At 40.6% G+C, this 24,126-nt stretch overlaps 1 protein-coding gene across 1 annotated transcript in view; it reads right to left on the bottom strand.

The window, feature by feature from the left end:
* The window catches only part of CPLX1 (complexin 1), a 188,961-nt gene extending 165,936 nt beyond the window's left edge, over nt 1–23,025 (bottom strand). The window contains exons 1-2 of the mRNA XM_069964377.1: nt 22,848–23,025; nt 21,197–21,309 (exon numbers count right to left, since the gene is read on the bottom strand). Coding sequence (XP_069820478.1) covers nt 21,197–21,227 — 31 coding nt within the window. The 5' untranslated portion in view covers nt 21,228–21,309; nt 22,848–23,025. The remainder of the gene's footprint in view (nt 1–21,196; nt 21,310–22,847) is intronic.
* Nucleotides 23,026–24,126: the final 1,101 nt, after the last annotated feature.

Raw genomic sequence — 24,126 nt, 5'->3', positions numbered from 1 at the left:
GAAGGAGGAGGAGGAGGGGGGAGCGCTCCTGTGTACTGAGCGGCTCCCCCCTGCGCCCGGCGGCATGTCATATCCCTTACCCAACTACAGCTCCCATCACCTGTTCATACTAGAAGCAGATGATGGGAGCTGTAGTTCAATGTATATGGTCCGGATCGGCGGGAATGCGGCGGATCAGCGTGTGGCGGATCGGCGGAAATGCGGCGGATCGGCGGGCTTACTGTGTATTGAATGTATTGAATGAATACATTTATGCAATACTTTGGGGAGCAAGGACACTTGCTCCCCAAAGTATTCCATAGATGTATTCATTCAATAAAGCACTGTACACTACATTACATTACATTACATAGAAACCCATAGAAACAATAAAGTCCCATAGACTTCTATATAGAGAGCGCCCCCTGCTGGACACTCCATAGGAATTACACCCTGGGTCGTGACGTCACTTCTTCAGAGATATTTCTAACACTTCCTGATCTACTAAATTAAGGGAAATAGCCCTATATGTGCATTTCCCATAATTAATGTACATTAGAAATTTGTATAACTTTTCATAAGTAACAACATATCAAAAATTAATTTTGGCCGGACTTCTCCTTTAACAGGAAGTTGGTGTAGGTGTATACACATATCATTTAAAGGGGAACTCCACATAAGGAAAACTTGTTTTCTATTAAGGCTATGTTCACACTGCGTATGATTCTGTCCGCAGTTCGTACGCCGCCGTACATGTGCGGCTGAAACTACGGGTGTGGGAAAAATCGACATGCAACTTGCGACTGCGAACATACACCCATAGTACAGTTCTGCTTCCTTAGCTTTTTTCGAATCGATCTGAAACAGGTCATTTACTTGGAAATCTTCGCCCAGCCCAATAAAACTCACAGAACCTTTTGGATTGAAAAATCAAGTTCAATTTGGCTGAAATAAGTATTCTGTACGGGACCGCACTGAAATCCATGGCCGTGAGTTTCAACATTTCCGTCCTCAAACAATGGTCTTGTTCATTTTTCACGGCGCCGTATACGATCTGGCCATAAACTCATACGTAGTGTGCATTGTGCGGGCGTATATCGTATATTTCCCAGCGAACGCATCAACCTCAAAACTACGTGCGTATATTCGCGGTTCGCACTACGGACGGAAACATACGCAGTGTGAACATAGCCTAAAAGTACATTAAGATGTGTCTATATAATGTATTACCATATCTGTACGGTTTTGCCACACTAGTAGCTGATCGAAATCAAGGAAGTGGAGAAAAATGGCCTCTGTGCCAATCCACATTGTCTCCTGCTCCCTCTGCTCTCCCACCTCAGGAGACAAATATTCCATGCCTCTGTCTCACATTGTGTGTGTTTGCTAGGTACAGGCTGATGATGCAGACAGAGGGCAGGGCGTGATGTCACAGGAGGCTTGGCTGGATCCCCCAATCCCCTGAGTAATTCAGCATCTCTGACCAGCCAGAAGCAGCTGCTGCAACTTCACTGAATGTGCAAAAGTCTGCAGTGAAATTAGGGCTGTGTTCACACATGTTGGAGTGTCATTGCAGTACTGCAGCGTATTCACAAAAATTATGCAGTAACACAAATAGATTATGCTAAACGGCAGAGAGGATCAGAGCCGGCACTGCCAATACCACCTGGACAAAAAAACAAGGCATACACAGTATATCTCTTGTAAGATAGTATTGGATGAAGTCCTTATTGTGGGGTTCAACCTCAAAGATAAAAGATGATTAATCATAATGTGTGCGTGGAGATGAAAAGAAAAAAAAATAAATTTAAAAAGTTATTTACTTTATTCCAATATCAGCGTTACAGGTAGTGAAATACAGTTTGCTTTGTGGTGTGCTGTCCGTCCATTGTGACAAATTCAGTAACTGGTTCCCTGATGAACCTGGAGTATTTTCACAGGGGAAATTAGGGGGAACAGAGAGAGTGACAATTATTGCTGTTTTTATTTGCTGTATGTAGCTGTATCTTTTTGATTGGTATAGGGACAGGTCATACTAGTCACTGTTCCCATGTGCTGTATATAGCTTTGCGAACTTGGTTTACCAGACATGACACTGTCACATCTTCTGTATATAGCTGTATTCTTGCACATTTTGTTGCACAGTGCACTATATTATTGTTTGGATGTCCTTATGTTATTTACTCTTGGACACCTTATTAAGGAGTTGGGCACCCCAAGAGGCAGGGAAAGACCATTTACACCAGTAGAACAGGGTGCACCTAACCATTGTCTTCCCCTTATCACTGCATGCATTAAATAGGTGTGGTCCAGTTTTTCACAAACATTTTTGAGCACTGTGGGTGAAATTTATGAAAGGGTGTAAAAATACACCTAGTGTAAACTGCCCACAGCAACCAATCACAGCTTCTTTTATATTTTACCAGAGCTGAAAGCTGAGCTGTGATTGGTTGCTGTGGGCATTTTACACCAGGTGTATATTTACACCCTTTCATAAATCTTCCCCTGTGAGTTTCTTTTGTACCCAATGCCTCTGTCATTCTTCCGAAGCTCTCCCGGACGCCGAGCATCTCCGAGCTTCTCGGATGAGAAGCTCGGCTGCTTGAGAGAGTTTTGAGGATCCCTGGCGCAGTCAGTGTACATCACACTGTCTGCACGGAGACGGGCCAGCAGGTGCGCGGAGGCCAGGAACGGGCCCCAGGTGAGTTAACTGTTTTTTTTTTATAGTGGTCACCCCATATGGTGGGGATACGGCCATTTTTTAGCTCCCCCACTGTATGGGGCGACCCGGCGTATAAGATGACTACTGGAGAATATGGTAGTCCACCTAAGTTAGAATAATGTATCAACAGTTATTGAACTGACAGATAGCCAAACAGCGAAATGATAGATGTAATTTTAAACAGAGCGGAAAAAACGTTGTGTGAACAAGGCTAAATTTACTTTAATTTTACTATAAAGAGGCCAACCCCTTTAAGTAATCAATACCCTTACATTTACTTATTGGCCTTTAGAACACAAAAACACTTCAGAACAACTTAAAAGACTTCTCAACATCAACTTCACATCTTGGGACCCTAGCCAGATAAAGCCACGTTTAAAAGAAAAAATACAATAAAACACACAAACAAGAACACTTTAATGTGCTGTAAATTTATTAATGTATTTGGCTAGTTTTCAGATGTAAATACATTGAAAAGATGGTGCTTAAGCCAGTTGCCTTATTTATAAAGCCTCTGCCCATTTCTCTCTTAAAAATGTACTATATGTTAGAATGTCCTGACACTATCCCACTTCTTACATAGGTAGAAAAACCCCTTCTTCACTTACAAAGCAAAAACAGTGCATTCTAGGAATTAATAGACAATGGAAATGTTTCCTGTGTTAAACAGATGAAAGGAAATTTCCTCTTAGAAACTTAAACACATATTGGCAATAAAGCATTGGGAATAAAGGCCTCTGTAGGCAGACTGATTATTGACCAAGTGACTGTTCATAGGAATGATAAAGGACTCAAGCAAAGAGCCAGTGAATCACCCATTCATTAGCTGATGGAATCTTAAGGCTGAGTGCACACATGCATTTTTTTAAGTTAATAAGGCCATGTGTGAACACAGCCTTAAAGCAGAAATGCTATTAAAATCCTGCCGTCATCTTGTCCGTTTGGGCTTGCGCCAAGGATTGAATTCATTCAGCTTTGCCTTTGAATGCATTATGAGTGTATACTGCCAATGGCGCTGCTGAATGAATTCTGTCATTGGAGCGAGCTGGAACAGACATGCCGGCGACAGGATCTTAACAGTGTATCCTACCACTAGCAAGGAATTATAGTAAACATAGGATGTGTGACCAACAGGGATGAAATTAAGGGTGTGTTGTATTGATCAACATAATTGGCAATCATTATAGGGACTTGCATGACCCATGTAAAATACCCTAAATTCCCTTAGATTCACTTGCGCTACAGAAACAATAAATTAGAGCATTCTTGCATTTTTACATGCTCTGCTTTGAATGCATCTGAATTCAGTTTTTGTGGGCCTTGGACCTACATGTTCTACCCAATTACACCTGTATCAGTCAGGTCTGTGCAGATGCTTTTCAGAAGATAAAGTGAACGCTAAAAGCTTATATAGCTATGAGTTTATTTATGAGCTCTTAGAAGCTGAATGACAGGGAGCTGTAATCTGAAATATTGATAGGGTTCAACTGTATTGCAGTGGATCCTGAAAGCTCTTCCAAACCCTATCTCTGGCTGATTCCACCTCATGGTGCATTTACAGTCAGCACTTTCTTAAAATAGTCTGTACAGAAGCACATTTATAATAAATGTACAGATTTGCAAGGTCAGCAACATAAACTTGAAAGGAAACTTGAAGGTACAATGTAATCATATATGACATAGGGTGCCTTGTTTTCTTAAAATACTGAGGACATGCATATCAATAAGTGCAACATTCCATTAAGTTGTAAACTATTTACCCGAATGACAGCACTTGGGTCATTGATTAGGTATCGTACCCTACAGTACAACATTAATAAGGTATATTACTACCTTAAGTGTCATCTTGTTTTGTAAAAATGTTTTTATTTATAGTTAAAAGATATTAATTATGCAATTCTATTGAGAGTTTCATACCAACATATCATGTAATACTTAAAAGAATAAACTCTCTAATAAGAACGTGAGTGCATATAGTGACAGTATTTGTAGAATTAAATCACTATTATGGATTAAAATAAAAGATAGAGATGAGCAAGTAGTGATATATTCTAAAGCTCAAAATTCGATTTAAATGGACTGCAATGTTCGACTATTCAATCGAATATCAAACACGATTAAAGTCTATGGGAGAAAAATGCTTGTTTCTTGGTGACTTCCAGGTGGTCGAATTTAGGTTTCCAAGTCCACAATGACACCTCAGAAATTGATGCATACACGTCTGGAATGCAACTGGGACAGCAAGGGGAGCATGGATGAGTGCATTTAACATGGTCATGATGCAGTATTATACCACTGTCACAGATTCTTAACAATACACTCCAAGCACAATATATGGCGACAGGTAGCAGGTGTTTTACTGGGCAATCAACTACTGTCTCAACTATTAACTAGGACAAAATAGTCAGACGCAAGTCTAAGCAAGATAATTATAAGCTACGTGATTGCCTGTCTGTGTCACTATATGATATGCTGCTAGACAGTCTATGCACTCTTAATGGAGGAAGCAGCTAGATGCTGTCTGTGCTGTGTAGTAGCCCTAATAAGAGCTTTTATGATCTCTTCTGACTACAATCTTCTAAAATCCTCACTGGCCCAACTCCAAAATCTATCCACTCAACTACCTGCAACATGTACACTGAAGGAGGAAGTAGATGAACTGCAGCCTATTCTTCACAGTGAGCAGCAGCATTTTGCCTGTCTGTGAAAATAAGCTGATGTGCTGGTAGCCGGTTGATTTGCTGATTATTCGCAGATAAATGCTGGGCTGTGTAGTTGTAGCCTTTTGGGGTCTTTTCTGCCTACATTCAGCTAAATCCTCACTGTCCGTCCTTCAGTCTCTCTCCCTGACTACCTTCAAGTTGGCATCTGATGACAAGCCTGGAAAGCCAAGTTCTTATACTGTGGAGGTCGCATAAGTAAGCCAGACGCTGTTCTCGTAATGCCAGCATGCTCCTAGCGCCTGTTATCCGCCCACACACACATATTTATTGGCTAAAAAAAAGGTAAGGTGGGAGGGGAAACAAATGTTTACTGCATTTTTGCTCGGATGGTACTTTGAATAGTGCAGTATTCGATCGAAAAGCTACTCGATTAAAGGAGACCTTTCATCCCCCCGTGCCGGGGTGACAGGCTCCCGACCCCCAGTTAGATCCCCTTATACGTACCTCATCCCGCCGAGTCCCGCTGCCAGAGTCGGTCCCGGGACGGAGATATCCAGCTCAGAAGCCGTTGCGCGCGCTCTAGAGAGAGGTCCGGCGTCCATAGAGAATGAATGGAGCCGGGCGCGCGCTGCAGAGATGAGTCCGGCTCCATTCTCTATGGACGCCGGACCTCTCTCCAGAGCGCGCGCACTGGATTCTGACCTGGATATCTCCGTCCCGGGAGTGGCTCCGGCAGCCGGACTCGGCGGGATGAGGTACGTATAAGGGGATCTAACTGGGGGTCAGGAGCCTGTCACCCCGGGGGTGACAGGTCCTCTTTAAGTACTACTCACTCATCTCTAATAAAAAAAAATGTGATATGTGCCTTTTAACTTAGGGTCAGAGAATAAAGATCCCTCAAACCCTGTACTTAAGGATGCATTCAAGTGAGGAAAAAATAAGAAATGGGCTATGTTCACATGATTTTTTTTTTGTCTGTTTTCTCAAAATGACCTCTTAGGCACCTGTAATTACAACGAAGGCTGCTGGTACATTATTCTAGTTCTGGCCCTTTTGGGTGTGGTTCTTTATTAAAGGTCCACTGAATTTAGTAGTAAATACGGTGAAAGAGCAGTGAAAAAAAACTGTGCATGAACAACTAAAAATGAAGTCCATTGTTTGCAAGATAAAATCCACAAATTATTGTCATGAACATTATTGTGACATCTGCGCAAACAGCATCCATTATTTAATACACTATGTGTAATGGGCGTCCATCATTCCATTGATTTCAATACATTCCATTGACCCAGTTACAATTTGGTTAAAAAAGCGGATGCTTTATCTATCTATCTATCTTTTTTTCTTTTTACACAGTATAAACATAGCTGTAAACTGCACATGCATGGCCCTCTTTAATTCTATGGGTGTTATGGAAATATTTGTGCAATAATGTGGAATATAGGTCATGGAATGCCCTCTGTAAATGTTTTGACTCCAATTTAGGACCTGCAACTGTCACATTTATGGTATATCCTGTGGATATGCCATAAAGATCTGTAATAAAAATACCTCATAAAATTGAATGTATGCAGGATATGTATTATGCATTCAATATTTTCTGTAACAAATGTAGTTGTTTTATCGCCTCAATTTCATGACTGATTAAAATCATGAGTCAAGAGTTTTAGGACTTCAGAATAAGAATGCCACTTGAAATATATATTGTGTTGACCATGCAGATGCAAAGCTAAATTGATTTGTAAATATTCAGTGCAGCTTGTATGTTAGTTAGGAATGGTAATGGTGCAGACAAAACAAATAATTTTTATGCAGTCCTTCAGCGGGAAGATATATTTTTTCCATATATTTGCAAGGATATTAACTAAGTGTAAAATATCTATCTATCTATCGATCTATCTATCTATCTTAACTTACTTTAAATACAAAAAATAAAAATAAACCTTATCAATGTCAGATTCTAGATCCATGTATGATATTATAGCTGACACACACACACACACACACACACACGCACACACACGCGCACACACACACACACACACACACACACACACACATTTTTTTATGGAACCTTGGTCTTTAGGTTAGCGTTGAGAGTTGGGGGGATAGGTTAGGTTTTTTTTTTTAATTCTAACCTGAGCCTACACTAAGTTTATTTAGCCACTTTAGTTAGTATACCAAAGAACACAGTCCAACACCACACCGATGGGGTGCTCACTTATAAGGCACTCTAGGTTTTCAAATGATACAAAAAAAATAATAATAGATAGTGGCACTCACCACATCTTCTGGAGTAGAATTCCCTTTATTCTCCGCCGTCCCATGCAATGATTTTTTGATTTTTTTAGGCAATTTTACACCAGAAGATGCGGAGAGTGCCACTTTTATTCTTCTTTGTAGTATTTAGCCACTTTAACTAAAATCATTGCACCAAGGCCATGCCTGCCCAAAGTGCATACTTGATGTAAAATGAAGCATATTGCACTGAACACATAAGCTAATGTTCATCTAATAAGTGCTGGGTTCTTTCTCTACATACTACTGGATCTCTCCACCTAGAGCACCACCGACCAGTGAAGTGCTGTCTTCCTACTCTCTACTTCTTTTTGTGCAGGAGGTGCCAAGGATTAAGATATGTCTCTTACCCTCATCCTCGTTGCCATTCCTGTGTATTTAGTTGCACACTCTACGATCTGGTAAGACTTTATGGGTAACTGGAGCACTATTAGGAGCACTGTCCCGCCCCCATAGTGCTCATCTGCCCCCTTGGGCATGCTAGATTGTCAATAGGGGGAGGGCAGTGCCCCTAGCGGTCTTACCGGACCATGGAGTGAATGACTTAGTGCACGGGAACACCTCCGAGGATGAAGGTAAGAGACATACCTTCATCCTTGGCACCCCTTGCACAATAGGGACATATTAACAGGTTAGATTTATCTAACCTGCTGATAGTTTCCCCTAAATACTATATTAGTATGTATATTACTATACTATACTAGTATGTAAATGTGAGACTTCTGGTTGGGCTAGTAGGTAAGAGCAATGCAATATTTTGCTCCCTCTAGATTTTAGGGATATCTTTCCAAATTGCATGTAGTCAATTATGCTAGTTAAGTCCTGAATTTATTATGAGAACCTGCAATATAGGAGTATATTGTATTCAAATGGTTGGAAAAGCTAACCATTTTCTTTTTTGTGCAATTTCTGCCTAAAACAGCTTGATTTAAAAAAAAAAAAATGTTAGGGTACCAGTGGAGTAATGCGGCACAATTTTGAAATCATGCCTTCCTCTTGGCCTAAAAACTCAGAAATGGCAAACATGGCTTAAACTATAGAAAAAAAATAAAAATAAATGTGAGCAGAATGAGCTTTATATTTATTCTTCACTATGCTGAGGGCAGTATTGGCCTTAGGATCATAACGACTACCACTAACCTCTTGTCTTTAATGCCCAGTTGCTGTCTGGGTTACTTTTTCTGATGATTGTCATTCTATTCTAGCAGTCTACTATAGAAACAAGTCTAGCAGCTGCAGTACAGAAGCAAGATTTGCTGTGATTTTCCTTAATCATGCAAGTGATTTGGGATGTGACATTTTGTTCAGATTCGTACAGACGTGATTCTAGAGAGTTTAGGAAGAGAGGCAGAGCTGTTGTCGACCAGCCTGTCAATCTTGTGGAGATACTGGGCCTCTCAGGGACAGAGATAAACATATCTGAAGCATCAAAGTTGCAAAGTATTACACAAGAACTATGATTTAATAGTCAAGGTTTTTGTGGCATTGTTTCATATACATTAGTGAAAACCATTTATTCTTCCAGTGTCTGCATAAAGATTCCACACTTTATAGTATACAAAACTGCAGGTCAAAATGTAATGGTCATCTCTTTCTTTAGGGTAATGTTCCATAACTTAAAAATCATGACACTGTCATGTCCTTAGTAACTGAATGATCAACTCCAATTTATTGGAGCTCTCTTATATGCAGCTATAGGTTGTAAGATCAATGAATGTCAGTCAAACAAAAAAGGGCAACTGAAAGGCGTTGTATATAATATAATATAGCATAGTATAGTAGAGTTTAATATAGTAGGTGTGATTAAATATATATGATGGTAAGAAAATTTGTTTTGGAATAGACAGAATTATGTAATGTAAATCTACCTGATATAATTATGGCTATTTTAGATTTAGTCAGAAAACTATTAAAGCAGCTAAGTATGAGCCCAAAGCAGAATAATCCTTAAGTATAGGTTTATAGAACTGAATAAAACTGTTAATTATATAATTCAAACTATTAACTTACACGGGCGGAGTCACTTGATCATGTGAATGGAAAGGCTACAATTCCAGATACAGCCACTTCTGATAGGTAAACAAGTACATACACTTACCTTCTCGCCAAGCCACAACTCTTACATGGAGCTTATTTTGTGGTCATGATGGTAACCTGTATTAAAGAGGCCTTTGTGGCAGAATGCTAAAGTTGAAAAAAAGTCTTGTTAGAAACATGTGCAGGGAAACCTATATAAGGAAACCACCCACATTTGGAGTGGAAAATAATGGAACTATATAAATTATGAAGGAATTTAAAAACCTCACAGAATAATCTAGTGTAAACTAGAGGTGGTTTCATATGTGGCCTATCAGTCCAGCTTATGAGCATGGAAATCCCTCAGCCACCGTTCTCAGCTTAAGGGTGGGTTCACACAGGCCGACTTGCAGCGGAAATCTTGCTGCGAGTTTTGCAGCAAGATCCGCTACGAGGTAAGGTCCTGGCAGGTCCCTGTTCATACATACTCGCAGAGGTCTGAAAGACTGCTGCGAGTATGTAATTCAGCCACCACCTTCTGTCTGTATACATTACCTGTCTCCTTGCTGCACGGGATCCCAGCTTTCTGCTCTGCCGCCCAGCCAATCAATGCCCAGCCGCAGCCACCAATTGGCTGGGCGGGAGAGAAGGAAGCCGGGACCCCATGCAGCAAGGAGACAGGTAATGTATACAGACAGCGGAAGCTGATTGAGGGGTTAAGGGGGCGGCTGAATTACATACATCTTTCAGACTGCTGCGAGTATGTATGCACAGGGACCTGCCAGGACCTTACCTCGTAGCGGATCTCACTGCAAAACTCGCAGTGAGATTTCCGTTGCAAGTCAACCTGTTGTTATGCTGCCTGAGCCAAGAGCCATCAGGGTGGTCTCAGGTGGTTCCTGCCTGCCCAGCTGGCTTTGATTAATAAATCTCTTCCTGTGTGTTAAACAGGAAGGGATCATCTGTTCTTCTGCTCTAGAGACAGGACAAGGGGATCTATGCAATGTTTTTGTTACATAGATAAAAACAGCAATATATAAATAACCTGGTTTGGTGCATTGGTGGCATGGTCCAAAGTGCACCAGTCCGCCTGCCTGTCTGCTTCTGGAGCAACACCTACTAATGAATATTTATTTTCATCCAATGCATTGATGTACTGTAGCATCTTCTGTACCGTGTACACTACACCAGAGGCTGACGGGTGGGCCAGTATGTTAAAACACCTCTTTTACTGTATATTATAGATAAAAGAGGCATTAATGTGAAAATGCTAAATAAATCAGCAAAGCTTATTTATCTAGTTAAAGCTACTGATTTACTGGCCTGTCCCAAAGCAGACCTTGCACAGAGTATGTTGTAGCGGGTGCCAGAGTACCTCTGTGCTAAAATAATAAGCTGCTCTAAGAAATACCCAGGCCATGTAAAGCTGACTCCAATAGATGTGAATATTAGTATTATTACAATGAACAATCTATACTTTCCCTCTACACTTAGAGAGACACATGGCCTTTCTTCTTTGGAGTAGACTCCATTGATAAGGTATTTTAATAGTTCTGGACCTTTATTAGAGGCTGGTCTAGCTGCACTGATCCACACAACTAGAACAATTTGGAAAACAAAATACCAAGAAGCAACTACCTGCTACACATTCATATACTGTTGAGGGGATAAAAATTGTTAATGCAATAGGTTTATCATTGCTGTACACATACAGTGCATTGAGAAAGCCATAGCCACTCTTCCATCTCTAAGTTATGCAAGGATATGATTTTCCATGATTCTTTCTATAGAAAAACAAGATCCAAAAATACAATGACTGTGTTGCCCAATGCTATATACAGGTTAGGTTGTGGTCAGTCAGATGCCGTTTAAAATCATTTGAATATGGAAAACATCTATCAGAGAAGATTCTTCTGAATACAGAAGATTCTTGATATTTTTTGGCACCACTATGGAAAAACAACAACACATACTCAACCACCTTGCTCTATTGGGGACCCCCTGTGTTATCTTCTGGCTTATGCTCTGCCTGCTACTTCCGAGATGGACCTGTCTTGGCAGTGATGGACCAGTTACCCCCCACTAACTGAGGTGGGACACTGCTGCATTCAGTGATTGACTGAGAAGGTCCTATAAATAGCAAGCATAGGAGAAGAGAGCTGAAAGGTGGTTCACCAAGGGGGTGTTTGCGTTTTGTGGGTATGTTTTTTTTATAGTGGACCCAGTACAGTATCAAGAATCTTCTGTATCTGGAATACCCATTTAAGTGTATAGGCCATCCTTTGAAATATTAATCTGGAATGCCTCTTCTGTGAATTTATATTATGTACCATTTTTTTATCTCTTGGACCTGGTTAATTATTTGAGGATAACATCAGCTCTGGGATTCAGCTGGATATTGATACCATTTTTACATCCTAAATTACAAGGCAAACCTAATAATTGGACTAATTCTCCACTTGAAATGGACATGATTAAATTGTCGGTGTCTAGAGCATCCACCATAAGAGATATCCCTTTGAAATACTGACGTTTCTTCGAACATGACATGTTTCTTTGTTACTCATTATGATTGCCAATTGCAATGTTCATGGCAATACCATACAAGCTATTTGATTATAACATTTGCATTACACATTGTCGAAGCTAAACATAATTTGCTGTAGACTGTTTGTTGTTTATTAATATTTCTTCAGGAATTATTGTCTTCCAGCCAAGTTGCATTATTTGATTTGGTCTTAGATATGCAGTCAAGCTGCATAATCTGTGGCCGGTGGCCTTGTTACACATTTAAGTAAAGACTGAAAAAAATAGCTAAGAAAAGCATGCAGTCTGCTGGATGTTCAGCATTTTTATCAGAAATCTATCTGGTTATGAAAGAATCTAATATGAATTTTTTTAATGAAAATATTCAGGTATGTACATATATGCTGGGTTCACACTACGTATATTTCAGTCAGTATTGTGGTCCTCATATTGCAACCAAAACCAGGATTGGATTAAAAACACAGAAAGGATCTGTTCACACAATGTTGAAATTGACTGGATGGCCGTCATATAACAGTAAATAACTGCCATTATTTCAATATAACAGCCGTTGTTTTAAACTGATAGAAAATATTTGCCATTAAATGACGGCCATCCACTCAATTTCAACATTGTGTGAACAGAGCCTTTCTGTGTTTTCAATCCACTCCTGGTTTTGGTTGCAATATGAGGACCACAATACTGACTGAAATATACGTAGTGTGAACCCAGCTATAGATTGAATTCCCTGAAATTATATAACAAACAGGGCCCTAAATTATTGGAGCCATCTTGCACCCCAGACCATGAAGTGAATTTATTATGATCCATGTTCTATGTTCTATTATAATGCAGTATCTGTGCTCCCTTTTTCCATAAGAAATACATCACATTTTAAAATAAAGAAAGACCCTTGTGACAATGATTAAAGGGGTTATCCAGCATAAAAAAAATAGAACCACTGTCTTCCGGAGACACCACCACTCTTGTCTCTAGTTCAGCTGTGGTTTGAAATTAAAGCGACTCTGTACCCATTGTCCATCCCCCCCCCCCCCCCAACTACTTATACCTGTTTGTAGCTTATGTTTGTCCACGCTGGTTGAGCTTTCGTTCGGCTGAAAAACAAACTTTAGTTGAGGAGATGATGTGTCTAAGAGGCGGGGCCGAGAGCATTCATGCCCAGGTGAAGCGCCGCCTATGTGGTCTTGGTCTGCGTCTCTCCCTCCTGCCCTCTGTCCGACCTCATAGGACACATTCTTATTGCGCCTGCACAGTTGCCGTGACATTGCAGGTCACGCTGCGCTTCGTCCACGTCCTGTGTTAGCGATGCGCTTGTGCCTGCTCCGCCTCCCATGTTTGTCTGAGCCGCCTTCCATTGTCCCACCACCTCCAATTTCTGTCTGCGGCCACCACGCCCCCCGCTTATGGTCTTTCCGTCTGTGTCCTGAGTCCTCTTCTATTTGCCGTAGCGAAAGTATCCCGTGCAGGCGCAGTGACCCAGCCGGTCTTCTCTGGCCAGTCTAAAGCGTCATTGCGCCTGAGCGGGATATGTTCACTACCACGCACAACAGCCAAAGCCGAGAAAAGGACTCAGGACGCGGACGGAAAGAGCATAAGCGGGGGGTGTGTGGTGGCAGACAAACATGGGAGGCGGCTCAAACAGGGGAGATTCTGACAGACATGGGAGGCAGGGCAGGCACAAGGGCGTGGACGACGTGCTGCAGGACCCGCAACGTCACAGGAACGGCGCAGGTGCAATAACAACATGTGTCCAATCCAGAAGGAATAACACTCCCGGCACCACTACCTTCTCAGCTTGGCTTAAAGAGACGTATCCCCGCTATTGGATTTCCTCAATTCTGCTTGTGGTGTTGCTCAACAATTCAGCACAACAAGTCCAATCATATCCATAGAAAAAATTGTGGCCTTGAGGAAGCGCGCTGCGCATGCGCGTGAAACGGCTGTAGCCCAGTCACTTGTCAGCATCTGTACCGAGCCGCTACAATAAAGGCTTTTTTTACTGCTACAAGGGTGAGTGCCACAATTTTTTCTATGGATATGATTGCAATAACAACACGTCCTGTGAGGGCGGACAAAGGGCGGAACAAAAGGAGGGGGAGACGCAGACCAAGACACTGGCCACACTTTACCTGGGCACAAGCTCTCTCGGCCCCGCCTCTTAGACACACCATCTCCTCAACTAAAGTTTGTTTTTCAGCCAAACGAAAGCTCAACCAGCATGGACAAACATAACAGAAGAATGGACTTCACATAAGCTACAAACAGGTATAAGTAAGGAAGGGGGGGGGGCAGTGGGTACAGAGTCGCTTTAAGCTCCATTCTCTTCAATTGAACTGAGTTGCAAAACCCCACCCAAGCTGGAGACAAGTGGTGCTGTCTCTGGAAGAAAATGACCATGTTTTTGTAGCGCTGGATAACCCCTTAAATCGTTTTCTTTGCAGTCTTCAATAAAGACCTAGAAGTTTGTAGCACATTTTTATAACTTCTAGAAGCATTTCAGATCCCTTTCTGCCAGGAGACAACAGGGTCATGGCTTTGGTAAAATAAGGCAGAGGTTCTATTAAAAGGGCATTGTATCCATATGCCAAAATGCACCAAAATATTGATGCACAATTCTGGTTTGAAGTAAGCCAACTACTATTGGATCTAAACTATTACTATATATGACAAAGTTAGTAGTCACTTTGATAGACTGTGAAATCTGGCACATTTAAAGGCTATCTAAATTCACATTATGTAACAATGAAGCTCTGTTCACACTTCATAAAAATGATGGTCGTTTTTTAGTATGGCCATCATTTTGGGGTTAAACCCAATGGTTGTTATTTGTATAATTATGGATGTTAGTGTCAAATAATGGCCGTTGTTTGTCCCCAAAATGATGGACGCCTTAAAAAACACCATCATTTTTGCACAGTGTGAACATAACCTGAGGCATTTTTATTAAATGAGGTCAATTGTCTCAATTAAAATCACAAACCACCAATTGTCATATCCATAGTGGCTTGATTTCTGCTGTAGTTTTGAGCTTATGTGAATTCATGGTAATTTAGCTCTATACACTATACAGACTTATCACTGTTGTATTCATTCCTGTAATTCTTCTCCGGGGCTTCTTGTGCAATCATATATTAGTAATTTCAAGGACTGCATTATATTATTTTGGTTTTAGTTTTTTATGTTTTTACTTAGATTAGGGGATTCGGGGAAGCCACTGAAGACAATAGCCATAAGTTAAGTAGTATTAAATGGGTATTGCAGGAGTAATGTTTTCTAACTCATTTCCGACTGCTGTAAAATGCAAAAAAAAAAGTATACTCACTTTCCTTATTCACTCTGCTGCCATCCTACAAAACAACACCTCCTGGTATCATTGTTCACACAGGAAATGCTCTGAGCCACTGATTTGGCAAAGCAGGCAATTTCTTGTGCTCACATCTACAAATTTCTGTGCAGTTGGACCAGGGTCAATCACAATAGCAGCGGGTCATATATAAATATATATATATATATATATATATATATATATATATATATATATATAGTTTTTTTCTATTTTACAGCAGGCTGAGAAAAATTATTTGAAAAAAATGTTACTTAGAAAATATAAGTAATAAAGTTGTCAAACTGTCATTTTGTGCAATACAAGAACTCCCACGCCAACTTGGCAGTCTCCTCAATTCATCCCAACTCTAGTTCAGAATATAATGTACAGTACTGAGAGTTGGGTACCATGTGCTCTTTTATTTTAAGCTGTTCCACCGCTGTAACAACATGCACTGCATATACAGCAAATTTTTACATTTATTTTTTCATTTGCATAACAAAAGGAAGGTGTATAAAAATCAACTTTTAGAATAATAAACAATGCAAAGCTACACATCCAAAGACATTTCCTAACTAATATCAAATAACTTTAACAGTTTTTTATAGTCATTAAATTGCTGGGCACCTCCATAGGAAACATATTACATCTTTCTTATATTTCCCAAATTTTTATCTTATTTTTATCTTATCCAATGTGGTAATTCATATACACAGTGCATTTTTCTGCCCATGTGTCAGGGCCCCGGAGGACAAAGAGACACAGGATAAGTGGGCCTTATGGCTAACACCCCCACGCTGTCCCTACCTACTTGCAGTGCAGGTCCTAAATGACCATCCTTGGGGGGCGTCAATCCCTGCACTCAAATTAGTAGCGGATTAAAATAGGTCAGTTTCGGGCGGTAGTCCGGGGCCCTGAGCTCCTAGGGGGCCCATGGCCACCCAAAAAGACATTTTTTCAGTGGTGTATTGTCTCCTGACTACAGTTCTGTCATTATTTGGAAAAAAAAATCACAGTTTTTTTTACCGCAGTTTTGCACAAATCAGGGCATCATGACATTATCTATCCTGTACTATAAGTACCACACTAGTGCTGCCATAGTAACAGAGGGGTTGGGGGGCCCCGGCTTAGTGAACAGCCCAGGGCCTATAATAAAGTTAATTCGCCCCTGACTCAAATAAGTGCAAAACACAGACAAACAAAATACAGAACACAAAATAAGAAGTACAAACAGGCCAAGGAGAATACCAAACAAGCAAGTACCGAAAGCCAGAGATAGTGACAGAAAGGGCAAACAAGGTACTATGACAATAGAGAAGGCAAAATCAGAAAGACACACAGAAGGACGGGACCAAGAAGGCAGGAGGGAACGGAGGACCAAACGAATGGAGGACGAAAGCCAGAGATGCAACAAGGTAAATGGAATACCAAAAGCCAGAGATAGTAGCAAGATGAACTAAGGACAAAGCAAGGTACACTGGGGACTAAGTGAGGCACACTAAGGACAAAGCGAGGCACAGTGAGGACTAAGCGAGGCACACTGAGGACTAAACGAGACACACTGAGGACTAAGCGAGGCACACTGGGGACAAATCAAGGCCCAGAACCAAAAGACAAAGAATGGCAAAAAACAGGCCATGAACAGACAAGCTGGAAAAAGCAATCAAGAGCCCAGACTGAAGGGAGAGAGAAACCTATAAGGGAAAAAAGTCATGGACACAAAGCTCATAGTATAAGCATGAGAAAAACAGAAAACCAGAGGTGAAGAGACCTGTCCATCAGAACACAGCAGAGACAATTAGTGAGAAAGCCACAGCAGGTAGAACTAAGAAACATGGAACGGATTACCAAAGACAACAGCAAAGAACATAATAAAACCAGTAACGGACTTAAGGCTAAAAGCACAGTCTTTGGCACAGAGGTCGAATCTCTGCCGCAGAGGGTGGCACTGATGCCTTTTCAGGCATGATCATGACACCATGTCTCTGATATCAGTCATGCTTTAATGTATACATTTTAATCAACTTGTTTTTAGGCCTAATGTTTTTTCCTCTTTAAAGGTAAGCTACATTCCAAATAAAAAAGTTTTAAAAATCGCAAGTCCAAAAAAATTGCAAGTGGCTGCAGAAATAGGATGCAGCCCTGAGGCTGCCAGGAAAACATGGATATGGCATAGGCTGTATCCATTTTTTCCAAGACTTCCTGGTAGGGATGGTCCGAACCCTCCGAGATTCGGGTTCGTATGAACCCGAACGCTCGGCATCAGATTCCCGCTGTCTGCCCGCTCCGTGGAGTGGGCGGATACAGCGGGAGGACTGCCTGGAAAACTGGGATACAGCCTATGGCTATGGCTGTATCCCAGTTTTCCAGGCCGTCCTCCCGCTGGATCCGCCTGCTGCACGGAGCGGGCAGACTGCGGGAATCATTACCGAGAGTTCAGGTTCGTACCATCCCTACTCCCTGGCATTCAACTTCTGCAGCCACCAGTAATTGAATGCTGCATGCTTGAGTTGAACGGAGCTGAGTGTGCTCGAGATTCACTCATCTCTAGTTATGATTTTAAGTGTTTTGTGGTAGAACACAATAAATAAGTCAGTAGAAAGAATAACTAAATCTTAAAGGGGAACATTGATAACTAAGCTATGGAAAGGGTTAACCTTTCCTAATATACCTATATGTTGTCAGTTGCCCACCCTGGGAAATTGCTGGTCTGGTCAGGTGATCCTTCGGCCTGCGATCTTTTAGTTTCTTGTAACATCCCGCATCTTCTCTTCTTCCAGTACAGTGACATGTTGTAAAGAAATTCTGACGCATGTGCTGTGTGATCCAATTAGGTTCACACTACGCATGCGCTGGTCTGACTGAGTACTGTGATGTCACTGTACTGCGTCTGCACCTGGCTCTCCTTCTTCTTTTCATTGGCATCTGAGCAAACAACCCTGATTGGCTGGCTAGCGCATACCAACCAATCAGGGTTCAGTACTCTGCTGCCAATGAGAAGAAGGAGAGCCGGGTGGAGGCACAGTACAGGTATGGTGATGTCACTCACATCACCGTAACCAGAAGAAGTAAAGATGCTGAACCTTACAGAAGAAAGAAGATTGCCGCCCGGAGGATCACATGACCAGACAGGTGATCTCTGGTAACAACGCACAGGTAAGTATATTGCCCCCCTTCCAAAGACAGCGTTCAGTGTGGACAGTACACCCTATCCCCAATGGGAAGGAGCGGCACGCACACTTGGAGGACAGCATCCACCCTAGCCCACACCATGAGCGTACCACCCTCTCCCGCGCACCCCGGAGGACAGCATCCATGAGCAGACAGCACCACAAGCCCCTACCCACCTCGAAGGACACCTTTCCCCTTGACTTCCCCTCCCCCAGAACCAAGCCAAGGACAGTGCCTTGGAGTGGTCTGCACCCCCTCAAAGTGAAAGCAATTCGGGGGGCATGTAACACACACATAGTCACACTCACAAAGACAGGCACACACATAGTAAAATGCAGACAGACAGACAGACACATGCAGTAACACACTCAACAGACATACAGACAGCAGAAACTGCAGTTTGCCTGTAACACGTATACACTGCAGTTCCCCCTCCGGCCACTGGGTGTGCTGGGAAAGGAAACTAGCTGAACAGAATGTAAACGAACAGTGCATGATATGAACAAAGCTGTAACATGAGAGGAGAAGCTGCTAGAGGAGTAAAAAAAGGATATGGGGAGGTTTGCCTAGGCTTTGGCAATACAGCTGGATGTTAATAATCTTTGAAAACTGCTTTGAATCTACAAAAGCTGAAGTTTACCAAAGTATTAAAGAAGTCAGTACCAATTTGATCAATCATAAACATATTTATTTTAGAAATATTTTGATGTTGACAATCTATAACTTAAGATTCCATGATATCGATAATGGATTCAGAATTGTCAGTATTTTGTGGTATTAGAAGGGTGGAGTTGGATGCAAAGGGAGGAGTTAGAGGTGCCACCAAGATGCAAAAGGGATAGGCAGACACTAATAGTCACTAAAAAGGTAAAGGATGCTCCCTACTGACATGTTTGTAATTGCAACCAAACAAAATAAAAAAAATCATATTAAATTGAATATTAAGTTCTAGTATATGTGAGCATGAAAAAGCACTTTTTAACTTGTGTCTCTTTTTTGGATCTGTGTTTTTATTGTGATGTGGCAACACCTAAGCTACTATTATGTTCTTAACATACAGAAATGCACTTCTGTTTAAACCTTTTGAAAATGGCTAACTATAATAGTAGACTTGCTAAGAACATTACAATGCCATGATTTTCACTACCTGTTTTTTAAACTTATATTTAAAAAAAAAAACCTTGTACATAACAACAAAATTAATTTTCCTATTTTTAACCTTCAACAACCCCCTTGGCATAAATCAATGGAAATAAAAAAAAAATCATTTTAACCACAGTTCACTGAGTTTTAATCATTTTCTTTATCGATAGAGCTGTTTTCTAAGTGAAGGGTTTGACGAATGGTTTTATCTTAAGTCTGCTTAATGGATTCAATCCTATTCAGGTCCGACCAGATTGTTTTTCTACAGTCAGCAGATCTCAATCAATCCATTTATCTTACTTGTTAAAAAAAGGATTTGTGCGAAACATAATTTAAAGTAGGCAAAAATACTGCAGTGCACAATTTAATACTGCACCTAGAACACAAGAGCAAACAGCCATATCTATGGCACAGTCTTGCTCTGCTGAAAAGAGCTGCAGTGTGTGATTGTCCAGGAAAGTGCTGGTGATCTTGGCAGAAATGAAGGTACTAATTACCACAGTGGAATTACATTTTAAAACAAATACATAATTTTCTAAATTATCGACTCTGCGTTTAACACAAAGATAGACTTGTATGCTGCTTTCCATTAAAACAAAAAAGTGCGTAATTAAGACTTGGTTACAAAACAGCCACGTCATTATTAAATTAAAATGCATCTTAGTAAAGCTCAATTAAACATCTGACAGGCACTTTGAGGGAGGAACGCATTCCACACATTCAATGTCACATATGAAATATATGGACATTGGAGCTAGACCACCATTTGTTAAGATTAATAAGCAAATGAAATGGCTTAACTGTAGAAAGCCGAGAAGAGAAAGAAAATCACTTATACATTAAAGATTTAGATTTAATTGCAGCTGATAAAATGATTGATACCATGCCTGGACATTGTAAGCTTTGAAAATAGGGTACAGTCTTGACTTAGATATTATTAGATATTAGATATTTCATTAGCTTATCCATTATGGGCCAGTTATTAATTGTAATGCAAACTTGACAATAAGAAATGATTAAAAAAAGACAAATAGAAAATATGACATCACTTTGGGTAAATTTTTGGAACCATTTCCAAAGTGAAAAGTAGATGTAGTATAATGTTTGGATGAATGCAGAATTGTCTTCTGACTTCATTATTGGCAAAATTTTCAGAAAATATTCCCAACCTACTCAAACGTTTTGCCTTTGGCTATTCAAATGGTGACTCTGGTATTTTACCTTATGGTGCAGAGATATAGAGAAAAGGGGAGGGGCTTTGGCAATTGACGCATTGTACTTAAGTTTCCGACATAATGTACAGGGTTTTGACAAGGAAATGACTGCACTTACCTCCCAAAGCTTGCTTCATAACAAAATCCATACTGATGGCTTTTGATTCCTTCCAGTCAAGTGTATTTTATATATTACATGCAAGAAAAGCAGGTCAACTCTCGTGTTGTAGCCTGGAATAAATGAAAACATATATACTTACATAGCTTCACATTGGCAACATTACCTTTAACAGCCCCATCTCATCACCTGCATTACCCTGCTTTAATGTGTAACTACTGATATAAAATAACAACCAATGTGGTGCAAGTCTTCCAAGTTACAGTTCATTTTAAAATCCACCTAACATGAAATGAGCTAACATACTTTCAATGTAACAATGAATCAATTGAGGTCAAGAAAACACACACATGGCAAATAGTTTGATTTTGTAGAGCGCAATATGATTCAAAATGTAATGTATTAACTGGACATTTTGTGTACATAAATGCATATCATATGACAGTGGTTATAAGTGTGTAATTACAATTTCTCTTAATAGTATATTGTTATTACACATAAGACATTTGTACTGTTGAAGGTGTGTCCTATGTGTGGTTTTTACTAGCAGCTGGACAGGACTGTCTACATTGTCTGGGAGGAAGTGTCTAAAGGGACATTTGAAGGTGAGGCATCCTGGTTCCACTGGTTCCACTTTAGTCACTAGTATTCTTATATACTTAATCTAAAATGTTAGCATTACACAAAAACAAAATAAGAAAGCCAAGTAGCATGCATCTTATCTCAATGAGGTCAAGTGCAAGTCACAATTGCTAAAGCATTCTTAGACTTCCTGTCTAAATATCACAATGCAGCTCGTGTTCCCTGCTGTCTCCACATTTCACAATTGGCATAAAGGAACAAAATGTCACTAGGAGTATTATGCCCCACACTTCTCAGTCTTGTGTTTTGACAGCCAATATAGCAAACTAATAAGTAACAAAATACAAAATCACTCTTTGCAGTAGAATGTGTTCCACCTCACTGCACAACCTAGTGGGCTGCAACAAATGATATCCCAGAGAAGTCCTACTCCTGCACTGCAGGTGATAAGAACTGTCATTTTCTCAATATACCACAGCTTGATGCCTCCCTCTACTGGTACTTCAAAGACTGGCACATTATGACTCATTTAATATCCTAAAAAGCAGTTCTGATATGTACCATTGGAACCCATTTGCATGTAGAGTTGAAAATGGACCAACAAAGTTAAACATACATATTGCATGCATATTACAATCTTATGCTATTTTTCAAACATTTCCAAGGCTACCACTATCATCTAGAATGAACTTATCTACCTTGTATTAACCAGATATCTATTACTATAACAGTAAATGCGGTATTCCCAGCACAGCTCTGCTGCTGGTCAATAAATCTCAGCACAGTTCTCCAAGACAGCACATGCTGCAACCCACACTACTGTATGCAAGAAATAATGTATCAGCAGAAAAAGACATAACAAGCAAAGCAGGAATAGTGACATAAGAGAACACAAGCCATGCAAAGGCAGTGCCTGGAATGACACGATTAGCATAGCTAAGGAGAAATCATCACCCATGCACTAGACCTAGTTTCAGCACCAGGCAGGATGGGACAGCTCCCTACCCGTCTGACTGGCCAGGCAATGCAAGCTAAGGAGTAAAGCCTAATGAAAACGATCAGCCAGTACCTTGTCTTCTTCAGCAGAAAGGAGATCCCGCAGTTTGCCTGTCCTTTCAGTAACAACTCTGCACCATGGAAGGAAAAGCTCGCCCCCCTCCCCCTAGAGTATCATTTTTTTTTCTGTAGCACAGTCTCCTCCTTCCCTAGTCCATGTGTGCTCTCAACAGGAACTGCAGCCGCTGCTGAAGGGCATTTAGGGAAGAGACAGCTTCATGAAGTTACTGTATCCTGCTTAATAATGACCAGATCTCACAAGGGCATATGGAGGGGATGCAAAGGGAGCATGCAGCAGAGACAACCAGTGCTGGAATAGACACGCATAGAGGAGAAGCAGGAGGATGATCAATAACCTTCCCTTTCTTTCCTTCCATACATTCTCTGTTTTTTTAATCACAGCATTTCCGGAGCATCCCACTTACATTTATTTGATCCCTCCTTCTAAGCATGTCACACTCTAGACTATACAGTTTTTTTTTCTTTGTAGTTAAAATACATGATGACATAATGTAGTAGGGATAAATGCACCAGGGTAAGGGGGTTTGTCCTCCTTTCCTCTGGGATAACAACACAGGTCTTTTTATACCTGTTATTTATTGCTATGCACATCTTTCTGGAAACCAGGCTGGTGTATGTACAGTTTATTTATGCAGTGCACTTTGTCAGCTTTTATTAATAGGTGAGCAGCAGAGGAAACTGTTAATGCATTCAGAACGTTTATTGGCAGAGCATATAGCATGTTTGTCTCACTCCACAGAACCATGAATACCTCCTGCATTCATTTAATATAGGAAAAAGAATCTTCTTTACATTTTTACATTTTGGGCATTACTTTCTGTATGTTATGTAATAAAGGCTGCCAGTCTAAAACCAATGCACATACTGTAAGTGCATTTTATGCCCCATGACCTATAAAGAACATTTACTCATTATATGTGGCTACTTGAGTTTATTTGCAAAAAAAAACAAAAACAAACACCTATTTTACTTTCCCTACATTTAGGTATGCGATTGTCATATGTTCACATTTAAAGTAAAACTTTATCATGTGTGGCACAATTCAACCAATGACAAAAGGAAATTGTATAGAGCTATACCCTACATACAGGGTTAAATAGAACAAACACTATTCTGTCCCATGAGCTAGAAGTGTCTGTGTTTATGCATGGGGGAGGGGCGCAAATGGATACAAGTAGTATGCACTTCCAATAACAAGTACGCCTATTTTACACTACAATGCCATATACCAGGGATATCTAGCTATTATTGAATGATGCATCCCCAGTGGT

Source organism: Dendropsophus ebraccatus, chromosome 3 (genome assembly GCF_027789765.1).
Source record: "Dendropsophus ebraccatus isolate aDenEbr1 chromosome 3, aDenEbr1.pat, whole genome shotgun sequence".
NCBI lineage: Eukaryota > Metazoa > Chordata > Amphibia > Anura > Hylidae > Dendropsophus > Dendropsophus ebraccatus.
The sequence above is the reverse complement of the archived record's forward strand: the minus strand, read 5'-3'. Positions and strand labels throughout refer to the sequence as shown.